Source organism: Barbatula barbatula (assembly GCF_947034865.1).
Source record: "Barbatula barbatula genome assembly, chromosome: 3".
NCBI classification, from domain to species: domain Eukaryota; kingdom Metazoa; phylum Chordata; class Actinopteri; order Cypriniformes; family Nemacheilidae; genus Barbatula; species Barbatula barbatula.
Genome location: NC_136764.1, coordinates 10112581 through 10132914, shown reverse-complemented (window position 1 = coordinate 10132914; position 20334 = coordinate 10112581). Strand labels below are relative to the sequence as shown.

The window sequence follows — 20334 nt, the reverse complement described above, 5'->3', positions numbered from 1 at the left end:
GGTATTTGATGGAAGCGATTAGACCAACACAAAGTGCCCTTTTCTCAGGATAAAGAGGAAATAGAAGTCTGTATTAATGAGTTGGTTGTTGGCGGAAGAGATGCGTTTTTAGCCGATTCCTACAGATGACTCTTGAAGCAACATGCAAATCATTCCACTGACATGGAAAAGATCCAGGGAAGGTACGTTTTCCTTTTGGGATGGCAGCACAATACGTTTGTTGGCAATGTCTGAATTTACACAAACACACACATAGATCCACTTTTACCTCAAGTTTTCAGCCCCAGGGAAAATAATAGTTGAATGTGTAGAATCTTGAGTTTGTTTTCATTTCTTTAATATCACAAATTGCATTTATTTTGTAACCAGAACATATTTTGGAAGGCACATTGTGTGTGGTTGAGGCGCATGTGTTTACCTCTTATATACACTCACCTAAAGCATTATTGGGAACACCATACTAATACTGTGTTTGACCCCCTTTCGCCTTCAGAACTGCCTTAATTCGATGTGGCATTGATTCAACAAGGTCCTGAAAGCATTCTTTAGAAAGGCTATCCTATCAATATAGGCCAACATCTTGCAGTTGATGGAGATTTGTGGGATGCACATCCAGGGCACGAAGCCCCTGTTCAACCACATCACAAAGATGCTCTATTGGATTGAGATGTGGTGACTGTGGGGGCCATTTTACTACAGTGAACTCATTGTCATGTTCAAGAAACCAATTTGAAATTATTCGAGCTTTGTGACATGGTGCATTATCCTGCTGGAAGTAGCCATCAGAGGATGGGTACACGGTGGTCATAAAGGGATGGACATGGTCAAAAATAATGCTCAGGTATGCTATGGCATTTAAACTATGCCCAAATGGCACGAAGGACTCATCAGACCAGGCAACATTTTTCCAGTCTTCAACTGTCCATTTTTGGTGAGCTTGTGCAAATTATAGCCTCTTTTTCGTATTTGTAGTGGAGATGAGTGGTACCCGGTGAGGTCTTCTGCTGTTGTAGCCCATCAGCCTCAAGGTAGCGCATGTTGTGGCTTCACAAATGCTTTGCTGCTTACCTCGGTTGTAACGAGTGGATATTTCAGTCAAAGTTGCTCTTCTATCAGCTTGAATCAGTCGGCCCAACAAGGCATTTTCGCCCACAGGACTGCCGCATACTGGATCTTCTTCCCTTTTCACACCATTCTTTGTAAACCCTAGAAATGGTTGTGCGTGAAAATCCCAGTAACTGAGCCGATTGTGAAATACTCAGACCGGCCCGTCTGGTACCAACAACCATGCAACTCTCAAAATTGCTTAAATCAACTTTCTTTCCCCTTCTGACTTTCAGTTTGGACTTCAGGAGATTGTCTTGACCAGGACCACACCCCTAAATGCATTGAAGCAACTGCTAGGTGATTGGTTGATTAGATATTTGCATTAATGAGAAATTGAACAGGTGTTCCTAATAATCCTTTAGGTGAGTGTACATCTTTTGAAACTGTCATACATCCATTAGGAAATGGGTTGTGTATTAAACAATGTCAAGGTTTTTATGCCTTGACCAATATCTGAGTTTGCCATAGGATTGCTTCTCTTTCTGAGACACTGTAATTGTATTCACAGATCAAACCCTAATGTTTGTATAACAGAGGCTTTATTCACTAAACTAGCATAAACCTATAACACTGCAATGCCAAGTTTCACTACTAAGCTAAAGGAAAGACATTAGGTTGATTTTCCTGTCTGTATGAGTGTAAACAATTCCTTTTTACGTCAGTTGCCACTCCTCCCTTCAGTGTAAGTGAAACTCATAAATACTTTCTGTTCAGTCTGGGTGTGGGATTGAGCTGCTTTACGTCTTTCTGCTTGTTTAATGCTTAACTCTTACTGGTTTTTGAAGGCTAGGCTATTGTTGAGTTGCTGTATGTGTCCTTGTGTATAAACAGTAAAATGGCAGAGGTCAGCATTTCATTGGCTCAGGATCAGTTCAGCTGTTCAATCTGTTTGGATCTACTGAAGGATCCTGTGGCCATTCCCTGTGGACACAGTTACTGTATGAGCTGTATCACAGACTGCTGGAATCAGGATGATCAGAAGAGAGTCTACAGCTGCCCTCAGTGCAGACAGACCTTCACTCCAAGACCTGTTTTAGGTAAAAACACCATGCTGGCTGAAGTGGTGGAGCAGCTGAAGAAGACTCAACTACAAGCTGCTCGTCCTGATCACTGTTATGCTGGAGCTGGAGATGTGGAGTGTGACGTCTGTACTGAGAGAAAACACAAAGCTGTCAAGTCCTGTCTGGTGTGTCTCAGCTCTTACTGTCAAACTCATCTTGAACAACATGAGAATTTATTCAAAGGCAAGAAGCACAAGCTCATAGATGCCACAGGACGACTTCAGCAGATGATCTGCCCTCATCATGAGAAACTTTTAGAGATTTACTGTCGTAGTGAACAGAAGTGTATTTGTATTCTGTGTATGGTGGATGAACACAAAAACCATGATACTGTATCAGCTGCAACAGAGAGGATGGAGAAGCAGGTAAGTCAGTTCATAGCAAACACTCATGTGTAGGTAATCAATAAACAGGTTCTACAATATTTTGACAATATTCAAGTGTCTGACCTTTTATTTTATTTATATATTTGAAGAGTTTGGTTCCTAAATGCGATAACTCAGTTTTTAAGATTTTACAAAAATCATCTTTTTTTATTGTGCATTCCTGTTAATATCAAACTGCAGTTTATTTTTTTATTTAAGACACTATAGCTAAAAAATACAACTAACTAACACAATTAAAACACATTGTTGACTTTCTCAACAGAGGCAGCTAGAGGAGATGCTACACCAGTTGTGCCAGAGAGTAAAAGATAGACAGAAGGAGCAACAGCAGTTGAAGGAGGCTATGGAGACTCATAAGGTGAGTTTTGAAGATCAACTGCTGACTGTTGGAAAAGCTGTTTCACAATCAGGTAGGACTGTCTTCCAGTAAGGATCCCAGTGCTGGAGAACTTTACAGTCTTACTGAAGTCCACTGTAACAGACTGTGTGAGGAAACAGTAAGATCTGAATGAATAGGCCTATTCCAACGCTCTCCCTCTCTGTGTGTTCTAACAGCGCTCTGCACAGGCAGCAGTGGAGGACAGTGAGAGGATCTTTACTGAACTGATCAGCTCGATTGAGAGAAGTCGCTCTGAGGTGATAAAGCTGATCAGAGATCAGGAAAAGGCTGCAGCGAGTCGAGCTGAAGGACTCTTGAAGCGTCTGGAGCAGGAGATTGATGATCTGAGGAGGAGAGACACTGAGCTGGAGCAGCTTTCACACACAGATGATCACATTCATTTCCTCCAGGTAACAGATCTGAAAAACAGCACAGTGGTGTTTAGAATGAGAAGAGCATGTTTTACAGAGATTGTGTTTTTCAAAAAAATGTTTCGTTTTTTGTGTCTGTGTAGGGTTTCCCGTCCCTCTCTGTTCCTCCTGGATCTACAGACTCATTTAGCATCGCTGTCAGTTCTTTTGAAGATGTAGTCAAATCTGTCTCACATCTAAGAGAGAAACTAGAGGAATTCTGCAAAGAGGAGATAGAAAAGATGTCTGCTGGAGGTGCAACACTGATGCATTAATTTTTTTTCAGAAATACATGAAAATTATTATGAAACAAATATGCCGTCGAAATTTCTAGATTTTAACATTAATCTGAAGATTTTTTCCATAGTAAAATACACTAAGCTTGTTCTCACCCCTGAACCTAAGACGAGGGAGGACTTCCTACAACGTAAGTTATTTCGGGAAGACATTAGTGAACAAACTAAATATAAATAGTTTTAGTCTTATCAGTAATTATAAAAATAGCACAACTTGCACCACAGACAATTTTGACAGCTCATGATGTCAATTACAGTCAACACTGAAATCAAATGTTTAGTAAAATGGTAAAAGTACTATCCAGGTGTATTTTATTTTGTGTGAAAAGCTATTTATTATAATTCAGAAGCAAATGACTGTGTGTTTTGTCTCCATCAGATTTCCATCAGTTCACATTGGATTCAAACACAGTGTTTAAATACCTCCATCTGTCTGATGGGAACAGAATGATTACTAAAGCTCACACAGATCAGCTGTATCCCGATCATCCAGACAGATTTAATGGTACAGCTCAGGTGTTGTGTAGAGAGAGTGTGAGTGGACGCTGTTACTGGGAGGTTGAGTGGAGTGGGCCAGGTGTGAGTATATCTGTGTCTTATAAGAGCATCAGCAGGGTCGGACGGCGTAATAAGTGTACATTTGGATATAATGATCAGTCTTGGGGTTTGTTCTGCTTTCCAACCAGTTACTCCAAATATTCATTTTGGCACAATAACAAAGAGACTGAACTCCTCGCTGTCTCCAGCTCCTCAAAAATAGGAGTGTATGTGGATCACAGTGCAGGAACTCTGTCCTTCTACAGCGTCTCTGACACAATGACCCTCATCCACAGAGTCCACACCATATTCACTCAACCTCTCTACCCTGGGTTTAGAGTGTTTGAAACAGTCAAACTGTGTGATCTTATAAATGAATAATTGTATCATTTTATTTCCGAGAGAACTAAATATGGGTCTTTATTGCCACAAATAATATTTTCATTCCGTCACTCATCATGTACAGTATTCTGTAAATAGTGACATCACAGTTATACATTACCTACAGCTGATGATAATTTTCCTCGAATAATAATATATAGCCGCAGTAAAGAAATTCAGAAAACGGTTTACTTTAATAAAAGCAGAAAAATGTTCCAATAGAACCAATCGAGTAAAAAGGAGTGGTGTTGTCAAGTGTCTCATTTTTTATTTTTGTTTATGAATGATCCTATAAATCTTTTTACTGCAGCATAAAAGCGTCTGCTAAATGACTAAATGTAAATGTTTACTGGATGACATCTTACACAACGAAATTGTTTGCCCACATTGTTTTGTCAATTTATTATTAATCTGGAATTGACTTAATATGTTTCTGTTAATGTTATTTTGCAGTAGGCATTGTGCAGACTCTTACATAATGATATTTCACATAATAAACTTCCCTTGTTTTACATATTAAAAGTTCATTTGTTAAAGGTGGCAAAAGCATGTAGGCCTACTGTATATTAGCCATTCGGTTAATCCTTAAATAAATCCTAAAAATGTCATTCTGCTATGTGCCGGTGACGTCACTGACCCGGTAGCAGCGATCCGCCGGTGACGTCACTGACCCGGTAGCAGCGATCCGCCGGTGACGTCACTGACCCGGTAGCAGCGATCCGCCGTGTCGTGCAGTGCAGCACCTATCGTGCATTCGCACGGCTTGCCAGTCAAACCCCATTGCTCAAGATTTCGGACAGAGGCTGAACTCTGTGTACCCTCGTCCGCATCCGTCTGCGCCTGCACTCGCCGGTGCTCTCGTGCTTCGGTAACCGGGGGAATATGGCGGACCCGGCGGAGTGCACGATTAAAGTCGTCTGCCGTTTCAGGCCCTTGAACAGCTCGGAGGTGACCAGGGGGGACAAATACATAGCCAAATTTCAGGGCGAAGACAATGTCGTGATCGGGGTGAGTGTCATCTGATTTTATCGTTTATTTCTCCCGCGAGCGGCTAATGCTAGCGACCCACATCCCAACAGCACAAAAACCGATCACGATCTCTAAATGTAAACATCTGACACCGATATCTGTCAGTTGATCAAGTCCGATGACTCGTCGGCCTTTTTTGCGTTGTTCCCTGTAGCAACTGCCGGCTAACGGTGTTAGCTGGATATGTTCATTTAACGCGGAAATGCAGTCAGAATTCAGTCACTTGTTCAGTCACGTTTTTATGGACCAACGTTAGGTTTAAAGTATTACTTCTGTATGTAAGGATATGTTGAGAGAACAAGAAAACGTCACACTTAATGTGGGTGTTAAATACACAATATGATGGGGTCTCTAACACTTCATTTTAAATCTGGTGTCTCAATAACAGATGTGGACATGAGGCTCATTGAGTGAAATATGAATGAAACTTAATTAGAATCTCATTTTTAATATCTATCCTGCTATAAAAGACAATAGAACCCATCAAAGACATCCTAATGATTTGAATGGGAATTGTTGTATTGGTTTAAATGGAAACTATAATGGTCTCTACTGGTAATGTGTTCCTGCTGTTGGTGGCAAGTCGATGGCGGATGGGAAAACAATTAACTTAAATTTGAATACGGCTCAAAAACACTACATCATTTAGTTTTTGTTTATTAGTTTAGTAAACAGCTGTTTAAAGTTGGTTTTTAATGGAAACCTTTTGGATTTTCTATTGTTCAACAGGGAATGAAAAAATACCTTGATGTTTCAGCTTGTTTAAAAGAACAACATAGACACGCAAATGTGGTGGTGTGTATGTTTAGTGAAACACATGGCTGGTGTTATTAATGCATTAAGATTCAACCGCGTTTTTGGGCAGGCAACACTTTCAAAGCTTCTGTCTCTGTCAGAAGTTTATTAATTTCAAGCGCGAGAGTCTGTTGCATGCCATCATAACTCCTTACCTGTATCTATTGTTGGACAATTGTAGCATAATAAATGGCCTTTGAAAGCAAACACTCACTGGCAAGCTCTGTGGAAGTATATTGGGTGACCATCCCATGTGTGTAAACATTAAAACCGTTTCATTCCTGCATTTCCTGTTCATTTTCACAAATCTTTGTAGATGAGGTTGTACGAATTGGGTCTGTTTTGGTTTTTGTCTGTACGTTCTTGATAGACCGGCTTTGAAACGGATATCTTTATTTTCTGTTGTATAGACAACTAAGAGAGAGAGAGTGAGTGGAAATGGAGACTTTCAGGCCTATTCACGGTAATTTAAGTAAGGTGTGTGTGTGTGTGTGTGTGTGTGTGTGTGTGTCTAGTTGAATGGCAGAGGAAGGTGAGATAATGCATTGGGAATAGAGAGGACTCCACCCTGTGCAACTTCTATGACTCAGTGTGTCATGAGAACATTGGTATGGACTATGGAATGGCCTCGATTAGAACTTTGGAAAATGTTCCTCAACTTCCAATAGGAAGCTGGTTTCCATGGTGTCACTTTGTGTATCTCGACATACAGCCCATACATTAAGAGTATATAGATCATGGTGTACATTGACCATTTTTATATTTAACTCATGACAGTGCAGTGTAAGTATTCTAACAATTGTCAATGTCATTGAGAGTTTACAGTGTGCTTGCCCTTACTGGAAGGTTAACTGTGTTATGAGGTTTGCAGTAAAACCAGTGGCAATAATGGTCACAATAGAGACAAGAATTTAACTAGTGGCTTGGTTGTGAAAAGCTGTTAAACATTATTGGTCCAATGTAATTTCCTTCAAACTTTGGACATATTAAGATTCAGGCTTGTCTTTATAAGTGGTCACGTCCTCACCTGTATATTTGTTTATATCAGCTGACAATGAAAACAATATGCAGACACCAGTCAAGTTCGTCCACACTAGAATGAATCATTCATTTTTTTCTTTGTGCACAGGGTCATTGTCATGTTGGAAATGGAATAGAAAAGGGCCCTGCCCTAACTGTTACTTTAACATTGGAAGCACACAGTTCTCTAGAATATCATAAGCTGTGGCTTTAAGATATGTGTTCACAGAAAGGAAGTGAAGTTGTGTTCAAATACAATGAAGTAGTCAAACCTGTTCATGAGGAGGGGCATCTTAATACTTTTGTCCATATTGTGTAATTGTGCAGAAAAAAGTGACTGAAAATGTATTTAAAAACCAAAGCGACTGTCCGTGTGTGTACGTATGCATTTGGTCATGTGTGTCTGTTTATTAAAGGGGTCATATGACACGGCTAAAACAAATCATGTTTTTTGTTTTATATGTAATGCAATGTGTATACACGATTTAAGGTTAAACACTTTGTATGTTCCACATACCGTGCATGTTTGTATCTCCTCTTTGCCCGCCTCTCTGAAATGTGCAGATTTTTACAAAGCTCATCGCGCTGAAAAGCGAGGTGTGCTATGATTGGACAGTTAACCGGTGCATAGTGATTGTCACATACTGTGTTGCACATATGCCGAAATACACAGGATTTAGGAGTGTGTCGCACAGAACGCATGTCTAAAAATGCAGCACAAAACGCATTGGTCTCGTGGCATTTTTTGATAACAGAAATTGCCATGTGCCAAGTTGCCATTGTAAACAGAAGCTTACTACACTCGTCCCGCCTTCGGCGTCATCTAATTGGTCAGCTGTATCAAAACCATCGTGTTTATGTGAGAGACGCTGCAAACGGTGCCAGACGCAGGCATAACAGTTAAAACACGTCCGTCTAGAGCGTGTTTATATAGAAAACTCTATAAAAGTAGTTCAGCGGAATAGAAAAACTTCGGAGTAAAATGTAGAAAGAAACAACACAAATAGTTTTTTTTATTTTTCACAGTACTCGACACCTAAAAAACCTTCTGACCTCTCCAACTACTATAACGTGGGAATAAACTAAGCCTATGCATTGCATGATTTACATTTATGTTTATGTACATTGCTGCATTAAGTAGACGAGCATTTAACAGTCCATGCATTACAAATGAAGCAATATCAATCGCCAAAGCATTTAACGTTATCTTACTAAAAAGTTTGTGATTTCCTCAGAGCAAACTCTTCCGCAACGTAATTCAAATCCAGCTGTCTCACAAGACTGCATTTAAGTGCATAAAGATAGCGAACCGAGACGTCTTTGACACATTTCTGGGGTTTTAAACTCATTTGGTTATTTTGCCGTGTACTGACTTCTACACGTGACTTCTACACGCTTATATAACACAGTGTTTTCTTTACTTGCCTCTAGACTTTTTGTAGGTATTATTACTAAAATGGCAGTGTCTATTGAATGTGGAAGTCACGAAACGCATTAGAAAAAACAAGATGTAAATGTGTGATGGGATTAATTACTTAGTTCTCAGCCTCATGAGTTTGTTATGATTAAATTTGTTACTCGACATGCATTGCTCGCTTTAAAGGGAACCTCGGCCAAGAATTACTGACCCTTGAATCGTTCCAAAACCCTCTGTTCATCTTCGCAACACAAATAACCAAGTACCAGGGAATGTAACTTTTCCGTCATCTTATAAAAAAAATATCAAATATGTCAAATAACTTGGATGCCTCCAATATTAAATATGTTAAATAAGTAAAATGGAAACTAAATAGTATAAATGATTTGTATAAAACATTGTCTAATCATGTCTACCAATAGTGTAGACACCAATCTACTAATCTAATTGTTGCTGTGGGTCAATGTTAGAGACACCTATTTAATTCAATATTTTATATATCAATATATTATTACAGAAAATATTGTATTTGTAAATATTATCATTACTATACTGGAACAATAACAAACTTTTACTGACCACAACTGGTCAACAAATAAATATACGCTTCTGTACTGTATACTGTACCAACTTCACAACTGCCAGATACTGTACTCTACTGTACTACATATTTTTCGTATTTAACAACATGAAATGCTCTTAATGTTTTGACTGCTTTCCGCTATGATAGCGGAATGTTAGTTTCTGCATACTTTAGATTCCTTAGGAGACGGAATATTGTTTGTGTGTGAAAACCCGCCCTCCTCTGCCTCTGGTGGGCAAACGCTGACCATCAGCCAATCATCATCAGTTATTATTAGGGATGCACCGAAATGAAAATTCTTGGCCGAAACCAAGGCCGAAACACCGAAATAAATTATGCCAATTATTAGTACCGTGGCATTTATGGCTATGACCTTGTACTAACTTTACTAAAATCAAGGCATTGGAATTGCATAAATTAATATTAAAGTTAATTTGCACAATTTTCTGCTTGCTCAGGCTGATCATATTTGATGTCTTATGTGTGTTTTTTACCTTTATGTAAAAGCTCAATGGTCTTACGGATTACAACAGCTGATGTTCTGTGACAACAATTGCATATTTCATAAACCATAAACTCGCTGGAACATAATCTTCAATTTGTGAGATTAAATCTAATTGTATTTGCTGTAATGTGTATTGTTGTCTCCTCCACAGGGTAGGCCATATGCATTCGACAGAGTTTTCCAGTCGAACACAACACAGGAGCAGGTGTACAAGGCCTGCGCTCAAGACATTGTCAAAGGTAACATTTATGGATTCCTTCTGCTTTCATTCATAGTTAAAGTAACCTTTAAAAGCAAGTCGAAGGAAATTTATTATGTATATACAATGAGGTTTAATCATATTGTCACACTCTCAGATGTACTCGGAGGATATAATGGAACCATTTTTGCGTATGGTCAGACGTCCTCGGGCAAAACGCACACAATGGAGGTGAGACTGCATGTTTTACGATGTGTGACAGAAAATCTCAAAGTCAAAGACCATGAATCGTGCAGTGTACCTTAATTTATGTGTATTTTAATTACCGACTTGATCGTGTGTTCAAGGGAAATCTCCATGACACAGATGCAATGGGAATTATTCCCAGAATAGTACAAGATATCTTTAACTACATTTACTCTATGGATGAAAACCTGGAGTTCCACATTAAAGTAAGTCACACACAAGCATGTCTTTCATTCATTCACTCTACTTTTCTTCTTCTCATTTGGCACAGGGATAGTTCAGCCCGAAAAAACAATGATGTCCTTTATTCACCCTCATGACGCTCAACCTGTATGACTCTTTCTGTGGAACACAAAAGAAGATTTTTTTTGTGTCCATAAAATAGAAAGTCAATGAGGGCAAATGTTGTATGGTTACCAGAATTCTTTAGAATATACTGTTTGTGTTCTGCAAAAGAAAGAAAATCATATGGGTTTTTGAATGACATAAGAATGAATAAACCTTAAAATATTTTTTTGTCTCTTTAAGAAATGCCTGCCTGTTATCTGTTCTCTTGATTTGTTCTGTTGGTACTTTATGACAGGTGTCGTATTTTGAAATATATCTGGATAAGATTCGGGACCTTTTGGATGGTGAGTATGGCAGCATGTCATACATTTGCTTGCCACTTGAGCTAAACACCTAGTGGCCTCTCCAGATTACACGATTTTAGCCCTATTTTGTCCCGATTTGCATGTCGTAGGACATCGTAGTAATTCTTAAACGGCATGGGGCGTCGAGATTCAATCGCGTCGTCTCGTATAGTTCGCCATAGTGTAAGACAACCAAAATTGCTCCTGCGAGGTCGCACTAGCATGTTTAATTCTTTCTCTGGTCACTCACGACAGCTGTGACGCTGTAGTGATGTTGACCAATAGAAGCACAGCACAGAAACGCAAAGCTCTTCCGTACACAGCATTCAAACATGTTATGTTTATATAGATGGTTTTTAAACAGTCTTTTGAAATTGTGGAGGCGAGCTTTCTGTTGCATTTTCTTATGACCAAACATAACATAACTTTACCCCAAGTTCTCTCTGTAGAATGGACAACCCATTCTGTCCCCATCTTGCAATCTAGGAACATGTCCACTGTTGGGATTTATTTCTTTTTTAGTGCTTTTCTGATGCCAAAACAGCCAGTACAAAACACGCTGCTTCAATTCCCATATCTTTGGTTTATTTTTATACTGCAGCCGCTTTTTTCCTAAAGTCAGTTAGTCACTATAGTTACGCCTGCTCAATGACATCAGCCTATAGGAAGATATATATATCCCATGTGGATGTAACCCAGGACACAGGAAAATCTAGGTTCTCACAGGAAAACCTACATTCCAGATTCAGTCAAAGTTTATTTGAGATGGGTTCAGTATATATATATGCATCCAGTCAACGTCACCCACGTCGTAAAAGACAACAACCCGTTCTCATTAGGGAGGACACGCATAATCTGCCATTGTTTCTTGTGAACGACATGTCAAGATTTCCAAAGTAAAAATCGCACAGTGACACAGTGACATCATTACAGATGAAAACAATTGTGTAATCTGGAGATTTTATGATATAAAATTCAGATAATAAAATTTTAAATCCGCTTTCGATGGGAAATAATGTCTCCGCTCTGTCTTGCAGTTTCAAAGACTAATTTATCCGTACATGAAGACAAAAACAGGGTTCCTTATGTCAAGGTGAGCTTCTGAAACCTGCTGTCCTGTCACTGTGTAAATATTGTCCCAGTGTAAGATGCAACATGTTAGTTATGTTTGCTATAATTGTGTGTGTCTGGTTTTAGGGTTGCACTGAACGGTTTGTTTGCAGTCCAGATGAAGTGATGGACACTATTGACGAAGGAAAATCAAACAGACATGTGGCAGTGACAAGTACGGATACAAAACTCACACACTCAAAGAGACAATATTGTGTGAGTCTGTGATGCATCTAATATTAATAATAATAATATGTGTGTGTTTCAGACATGAATGAACACAGCTCCAGAAGTCACAGTATCTTCCTCATCAATGTGAAGCAAGAAAACACACAGACGGAACAGAAGCTCAGCGGTAAACTCTACTTGGTTGACCTGGCAGGAAGTGAGAAGGTTTGATTCACATTGAAACACACAAACTGATTGGAGGTTGCTTTGGAAGTGTCTGCTGAAAAGCATACATGTCTCACAGGTCAGTAAAACAGGAGCTGAAGGGGCTTTACTGGATGAAGCCAAAAACATCAACAAGTCTCTATCATCACTGGGCAACGTGATATCTGCATTAGCCGAGGGCTCGGTGAGTCTGTCACAAACACTCTTTTTTTTTTTACACTCTTTGTTCCGTTGGCTTAAGCTCCTCCTGAACCTGTAAAACTATTCTGTCTGGAAGTTCTTATACTGTGTGTGTGGTGCTTAAAAAGTAATTGGATTTTCACTTTATTGACATTGGTATGCTGAAACACTAGTGATGTATTGTGCCATGATGTAACGATTAATTCGTTGTTATCAATGTCTCTTGTTCTAATTCTGTGTTTCTCTCGCAGACGTACATTCCATACCGAGACAGTAAAATGACGAGGATCTTGCAGGATTCACTGGGTGGAAATTGTAGGACCACCATCGTCATTTGCTGTTCACCCTCCTCATACAATGATGCTGAGACCAAATCCACTCTCATGTTTGGACAAAGGTTAGAAACGCACACCTATTGTTGACCTCTGTCACTTTGTTTTTTCTCAATATTCAGGATGAAAGCCTCACTTATTTATGCATTTATTATTATACAGCAGTCTGAAATTATTATACAGAAGTCTAAAATACTTAAACCAGTCTGAAATAAAGATCTGCATAAGTCCTACAACTAAAAAGGAATGAAGTAGCACCATGTGAAAAAACAGCATGTCTGTGTGTGTACAGGGCAAAAACGATTAAGAACACAGTTACCGTCAATGTGGAGCTGACAGCAGAACAGTGGAAGAAGAAATATGAACGAGAGAAAGAGAAAAACAAAAGTCTTCGCAATACCATCACATGGCTGGAGAACGAACTGAACCGCTGGAGAAAAGGTTTGACGGACAATTACATTAACGGACCAAACATTAAGCATCCTTTTTTCTTACACAACGTATATGCATGGTATGTCACTGCCAGTCGGAAATGTTTCTAAACAAGGGGGTTTTGTATGTTGTGTGTCCTGCAGGTGAGAAGGTACCTGCAGAAGAGCAGTTTGATAAGGAGAAGGCAAACGCAGAAGTCTTAGCGCTGGATAACACTATTAATAATGATAAATTTGCATCCACGCCAAACAATCCGCCGATGCCGAGCATGCTGGGTACCCGACTTACTGATGTAGAGAAGGATAAATGTGAGGCTGAACTCACCAAACTCTACAAACAGCTTGATGACAAGGTACACACGTACATACATACAAAACAAGCTACAACTGAAGGACTTCAACAAAAAAGTGTTTCCTGAATATTTACCAATTTGGCTTACGATGGTAAAATGTGGAACTGTATAGGGGTGATGTTATGCTTCTATTTTGACATGCATCTTTAACAATGACTTGTTCTTCAGGATGAAGAGATTAACCAGCAGTCTCAGCTGGTGGAGAAGCTCAAGCAGCAGATGTTGGATCAGGAAGAGGTAAGTTGTGGTTCTCTCTGTATTTGTACCCTTAGCCATGGTGTAGTAAGCATGTTTTGTGGATTTATAACTATAGTTTTTATTAAAATAATATGGTTAAACTTTTTTTACTGCAGCGAGAGCATGGTTTTATTAACCATTGGCCACATTAAAGTCCTTTTAAGGGAAGTCTCTGCAATTGGTGGCCATATTGGCACCACCTCTGGGCAGTTATTTAAGTCCTATCAACTGAATGTTGATCTAATTCAGACCAACTTTGGGCGATTTTCTCTCCAATTATCAAAACTGTCAGCATTTATACCTTCAGTTTTGTTTTTAAGTTTCAATTTTTAGCTACTGAAGATAAAATACCATTTAAATCCTACTTTAAACACACAGACTCTGAGTTATGCCTATATAAGCTCCGTCCACTTATATCAGTCTTAGTCTTAAGTCTCAATCACTTTTGTACTTATAATCAGATCCTTGGGCTTAGAAATGGGCTTTGTGCGACTATGGTTCTGTGAATAGAGTGTGTGTTTACGTTTGCACATGTTTATGTGTGTGTTGCAGCTGCTGGCCTCCTCACGTCGAGACCATGACAACCAGCAGGTGGAGCTAACACGTCTACAATTGGAGAATGATGCGTCTAAAGAAGAGGTGAAGGAGGTGCTCCAGGCCCTGGAAGAGCTAGCTGTCAACTATGACCAGAAGAGCCAGGAGGTGGAGGACAAGACCAAGGGCTTCGAAGCCCTCAGCGAAGAACTGAACCAGAAGTCTGTGAGTAGCAGAGGAGCATTACTTTGGTGTTCTGTCATGAGAAAAACAACATAAACTTAAAACTCTTTCAATGCATCTTTGTCAGAGAACCCTGGCGTCCATAGACTCAGAGCTCCAGAAACTGAAGGAAATGGCCAATCACCAGAAGAAGAGGGTTACAGAGATGATGTCATCACTACTTAAAGACTTAACAGAGATCGGCATCGCTGTGGGCAACAATGACATCAAGGTGAGTGATACAAAATGCACAAGTCTTGATTTTGTTGAAGGTTTTGTAAACAGGTTTGAAGAAATGTGACTTTCTCCTGCAGCACGAGGGCAGCGGTCTGATAGACGAAGAGTTCACTGTAGCCAGACTTTATATTAGTAAAATGAAGTCCGAAGTTAAATCCATGGTCAAACGCTGCAAGCAACTGGAAAACACGCAGTCTGAGGGCAACAAGAAGATGGATGAAACTGAGAAGGAGCTGGCGGCGTGTCAGTTACGCATCCAACAGGTACCACACATTCTCGCCCCAGCCAAAAGAAACACTTGTGTGTTTGATATTAATGAGTGGATGTCTTGCAGCATGAAGCGAAAATTAAATCACTGACGGAGTATCTGCAGAACGTAGAGCAGAAGAAGAGACAACTGGAGGAAGATGTTGACTCGCTCAATGAGGAACTGGTCAAAATCAATGCACAGGGTACATTTTTACATTAAAAGAACATGATAACACACCCACTGTTTATCAAAGTAATGCAAGTTTTTTTCTTTGCTGGCATGTGTGTTCAGAAAAAGTTCATGCTATGGAGAAGGAGAGCGAGATTCAGAGTGCCAATGAGGTCAAGGTAAAAATAAAACCCACATAAACACATGCTTGTTCAGAATGAACAGTAAATAATGAATGTATATATTAATGGTTGAATGTGTTTATAGGAGGCAGTGGAGAAGCAAATCCATAATCACAGAGAAGCTCATCAGAAACAAATCAGCAGTTTGAGAGACGACCTGGACACCAAAGAGAGACTCATCACTGATCTACAGGAGTACGACACGCATGCACAAACAGACACACACATACATCAACATACTACATCACTTCAATACAAACATCAAAGCTACGCTAACACACACACCTCCTGAAGAGAATCAATATTATCTACAGATAGACACGTTTTGTTGCATTTTGTTTTACCACATGTCGTGTTCCTGGCTTATGAACTCTCTCTTTCTCACTCTGTCTAGTCTGAATCAGAAGATCATGTTGGAGCACGAGCGTTTGAGGGTTGAGCATGAGAAACTCAAATCCAATGACCAAGAGAAGAGCCGAAAGCTACAAGAGCTCACGTATGTCTCCCACAAGCATACCACCATTTCTGATTATTAAAGATTATTCGAGTTGGTCAGTCGTCTTTTATGCAGTTTATCTCCAACTACAGGTAGTCTCTGTAATCATGGCCTCGGTGGCTTAAATACTGACCATTAAGGTCTGATTCATAAATATAACACGGCAAAATTAAACAGACTCAGCTCATACTAAGTACAAGAATGTTTGCATGGTGTAATTCGATTACAATAAACAATAAAAGAAGTTTGCATGCTTTTATAGTGAGGGCTCCATTAACTCTTTGTGTGTGTTTGTGTGGATCCCAGTGTGATGCAGGACCGCAGAGAACAGGCCAGGCAAGATTTGAAAGGCTTGGAGGAGACTGTGGTAAGTGCATTTTCTCCTTTTGGCACTAGAGGGCGACTAAAAATAAATAGTGGCTTTTAATTAATGTGTCCTTTTCTTTTGCACAATTAGGCCAGGGAGCTACAAACTCTACACAACCTCAGGAAATTGTTTGTACAGGATCTGGCCACTCGTGTTAAGAAGGTGGGAGGGAAACCGTGTTGCGACTTTCTTTATGAGTGTCTGACATGATATATTTTCAAATAAATGTATTAACACTGCCATGTACTGTAACTAAAAGTCCTCATTGTGTGTGTAGAGTGCCGAGATGGATTCTGATGAAACTGGTGGCAGTGCCGCTCAGAAACAGAAGATCTCTTTTCTGGAGAACAATCTAGAACAACTTACATCGGTCCACAAACAGGTGAATGCAAACCAGAAAAGGTCATCCAGCCACACGCACAGATGATAAACGCACTTTTCTTCATAATATCTAACTGATCATTTTTCTTATTTTCTCTCATTCTTACTCCAGCTGGTGCGTGATAATGCAGACCTGCGCTGTGAGCTTCCTAAACTGGAGAAGCGCCTGCGGGCGACAGCAGAGCGTGTGAAGGCTCTGGAATCCGCACTTAAAGACGCCAAAGAGAACTCAGCCCGCGACCGCAAGCGATACCAGCAGGAGGTGGACCGCATCAAAGAGGCCGTGAGAGCCAAGAACATAGCCCGAAGAGGACACTCCGCACAGATCGGTGAGCGCACGCTTACACAAGCACTGTATATGTACATGTATATATTTTTGTTTACCTTCAAAATAAGTCGCACATCCTGGTGTCTTGTTAACATCTGGTGTCTTTGCTTTTGATGTAGCTAAACCCATCAGGCCCGGACAGCAACCTGCAGCGTCTCCCACTCACCCCAATGCGATTCGTGGTGGGGGTGCCATCCTTTACCAGAACAATCAGCCAATGCCCATTAGAGGAGGCGGAGTCAAACCAGAGAAGAGGTTTGTGTAGTTTTCAGCGAAAAAGAACCTTGGATGTAAAGGACGACTGTCGTGACAACCCGCTATTACTTAATTGAACTCCTGGGACAATTCTCACTGTGTTTTCTTGTGTGCTGTTTTTTAGCTGAAAACGAGTTCATCCCTCACTACAGATGATGCAGAATGCAAGAAATCTTCATGGAAACTTGTCATTCCATAACATAAATCCTCCTGTTGGCATCAACGCAAGGATTTCTGACTCAACATGTCCATGGCTGTACAGTTCCACTCCCCCAATCTGTCGTTTTCCTCTGAAGCTAATTATTTTATGAATTTTGCACTCTGGCTCACACACACATGCACTATATATATTTAAAATAGATAACGGAAATCAAGAAATAAACGTTTACAGAATGAATAACTAATGCAGTCCAGAATGTGTTCAATCAGCTCTATCAATCTGTACTTCAGTGGGTTTGCTCCACGTTAGGTTAAACACACCTCAAGGGCAGATTCTCTTAGGAGTGAACCAATGAGAACAGACCTCAAACGAGTCGTCTGCGGTCTCCAGCTGCTCCCTGCTCACCTGTAACCTCAGTTTGAACTACTTCCTGATGTCTGCAGAGGAAGTCATTTCTTGACTATACGGGTCAGTGTGTCTAGAATGTGATAAGCTTGAAAATACCAGAATAGAGATATATGAACGTGTTCATCAATGTTTATTTTACTACAGCTGGGATATACCCACATGAAGAACTCTAAACAGGTTCAAATGTCAGGGAGTACAGTTGTAAGAATGGAACAGTCATTCAGATATGAAAGCTATCTGATTTGTTATTTTTGATCTTATGGATCTTTAAATGGGAAGGTGGAGAAACTTCCAGACACGAGTTACCAAACCTCACTCGATTGGCTACAGTTGTATGAAAGATTTCTTAACAATTGAAACGTATGTTTGCAAGTGCTAATGGTTTCTTAAGTAACAAATGTTTGATTAAAGTTTGCCGTGTCATGTATCAAAATCCTCATTCGTTTATGAGTAAATGGAATGAGATGCTTGGTTATAGGTAACTGTGGAACTTGTGATGTCACTCCTGGCCTGCACCGCCTCTGTTACTGATCAGCCAATCAGTTTAGCAATATTTGTGGGGGCTGGTTTATGCTTCAAATCTAATGAATTCATTCTTCCAGAGGTCGTCGAGTTGGAATTGGGTTTTTTAGATTATTTTCAAGTCTTTTGAATTTAGTTGTTTACACTCCAGAAATTGAACATGAAAGCTTATGAGATGTGAATTGCAGGACATGATGACCTTTTGCATTATTTTCATGTTTTACTTTTTGGGTTTTTGTCTCTTTTAAGAATAGGACCACTATAATCACTGTTGCGTTATTAGTCCTTAATTCTTAAAATTTTGTGTATGAAGGATAATAAATTGATGTTAATGGGAAATGCCACAGGTTAAATATAACCTCAAATAAAAATGATTTTTATTACTGTGTAATAGTAACTCTATAATTGACAGAAAGGTACTGGTTCATTTCCGAGAGAAAGGTGTTATTGGGAGATTTTGGTTTAGGAAAAGGCAATGAAACTATGAAAACTTTTCTGGTTGGACTGCATGACGTGTGATTAAATCAAAATTCGGAAACATGACGTCTCTTTCTCTTCTTTGAGGCCTGTGGCAAATTGAACTGTATGTAAATGTTGGCTGTCATTTTTCAGTATATGATAACTATAAAATATTTTGTCTTTTAATATAATTGAGTACCTTACTGTTTTTGCATAGAGTAGATTGAGTTGATTCAAGTTAAATCTTTTACTGAAGGTTTTTAGCTTTAGTTAGTTTAGTGTTGAAATGTCCCACTTCCAGCCTCAGACATCAGTTTGCCTAGTTACATTCGGTCACGTCACATTGAAGAGCGCCAAAACTGTATTTGATTTGTTGACGATTAAACCGTACATGTATCCTATGGTGTGATAGCAAAATTTTGAAAACAAACTTTCAGAATTGTATTGTTTATATTTATAATTAGCTTAAGAGACATTTATCTTCATTTTTAGTTTTTTCTACACTTTTGCCCTCACACCATAGGGCACATTTGCATATTATTATGGAAACTTCCCAGTTGTTGTTTTAAATTAGAAGTTTCTTAGTTTTTCAGTCTTTGGAAATATTTTGGATCTGAAATAAACAGGACTTTTCAAAAAGCGGTCTCTCGGCTATGCTCTAACACCTGCCTTGAAGTTTATAATCCTAAAAGGTTTGAGGTTTATTCTGTGTGGTGTTTCAGGGCAGGGGCAGATGTTGACGCTCCAAAATAAGATATTAGTTGAAAATATTCAGATTTGCTTCAACATAATCAAATCAATCTTGATGATCAGTTAGTTCTTGAAAAATTGAATGAAGTTAAATAACACAAAATTACCTTAACTTTAGCAAGTGTTTAATCTTCTGCAAGTATTACTAGGTACCCAGACTCTGAAAAAACAAAGCCACCGGGTACATTTTAAGTCTGATGTCGATCTTGTGTGTACTTTCATGACAAACAACGAACCCTTAAACAACTATAACAAAACATAAAAACTGTCATTAACTGTACAGGTAACATCACAAAGTATTAATAATCAGGGGATGTCAACTTTTGACCTGGGCTATTTTGAGAAATTCTGTTATTATTCTTTGGTGTGAACTTCATGTTAACATTTCTTACGTAAAATAACTATTTAAAAAAATATCAAAATTCCTCTTATTTTCCCCAAATTTTCAGCATTTTCCAGATTTGGCAACCAACTATAGTTGTTCCAAACATGTTAATGATAGATTTTTGTTGCAGCAAAGCGCTCAACAGTTCACACATATAAAAGGCTGATCTGCAGTGAGTACCAGCATGTTTACAGCACTCTACTGGAGCATC

General features: G+C 39.3%; 2 protein-coding genes across 2 annotated transcripts; both read left to right on the top strand.

Moving 5' to 3' along the window:
• The first annotated feature begins 1467 nt into the window (after positions 1 to 1467).
• LOC306891306 (tripartite motif-containing protein 16-like protein) lies at positions 1468 to 5075 on the top strand. The gene is made up of 7 exons (XM_079451440.1): positions 1468 to 1789; positions 1939 to 2533; positions 2817 to 2912; positions 3110 to 3343; positions 3448 to 3598; positions 3711 to 3770; positions 4019 to 5075. Exons 1-7 carry the CDS (start codon positions 1740 to 1742, stop codon positions 4555 to 4557), a joined length of 1725 nt encoding a protein of 574 aa, XP_079307566.1. The 5' UTR covers positions 1468 to 1739; the 3' UTR covers positions 4558 to 5075.
• A 181-nt stretch (positions 5076 to 5256) lies between these two features.
• Positions 5257 to 19171, top strand: kif5ba (kinesin family member 5B, a). Its single transcript, XM_079451398.1, has 26 exons — positions 5257 to 5565; positions 10058 to 10145; positions 10263 to 10336; positions 10453 to 10557; positions 10935 to 10983; positions 12021 to 12076; positions 12181 to 12268; positions 12362 to 12486; positions 12566 to 12670; positions 12918 to 13063; positions 13291 to 13439; positions 13574 to 13782; positions 13951 to 14019; positions 14572 to 14778; positions 14864 to 15007; positions 15090 to 15275; positions 15347 to 15464; positions 15554 to 15609; positions 15698 to 15807; positions 16007 to 16108; positions 16415 to 16475; positions 16566 to 16637; positions 16753 to 16857; positions 16969 to 17185; positions 17304 to 17439; positions 17564 to 19171. The coding sequence occupies exons 1-26, from the start codon at positions 5440 to 5442 to the stop codon at positions 17565 to 17567; spliced, it is 2907 nt and encodes a 968-aa protein (XP_079307524.1). The 5' UTR covers positions 5257 to 5439; the 3' UTR covers positions 17568 to 19171.
• The last annotated feature ends 1163 nt before the right edge of the window (positions 19172 to 20334 follow it).

Coding starts and splice junctions, on each gene's coding strand:
- kif5ba (XM_079451398.1), top strand. CDS start 5,440: ATGGCGGACCCGGCGGAGTGCACGATTAAAGTCGTCTGCCGTTTCAGG. Junction 10,558..10,934: donor ACCTGGAGTTCCACATTAAA/GTAAGTCACACA, acceptor ACTTTATGACAG/GTGTCGTATTTTGAAATATA. Junction 15,610..15,697: donor AGAGTGCCAATGAGGTCAAG/GTAAAAATAAAA, acceptor ATGTGTTTATAG/GAGGCAGTGGAGAAGCAAAT.
- LOC306891306 (XM_079451440.1), top strand. CDS start 1,740: ATGAGTGTAAACAATTCCTTTTTACGTCAGTTGCCACTCCTCCCTTCA. Junction 2,913..3,109: donor AGGCTATGGAGACTCATAAG/GTGAGTTTTGAA, acceptor GTGTTCTAACAG/CGCTCTGCACAGGCAGCAGT. Junction 3,344..3,447: donor ATCACATTCATTTCCTCCAG/GTAACAGATCTG, acceptor GTGTCTGTGTAG/GGTTTCCCGTCCCTCTCTGT.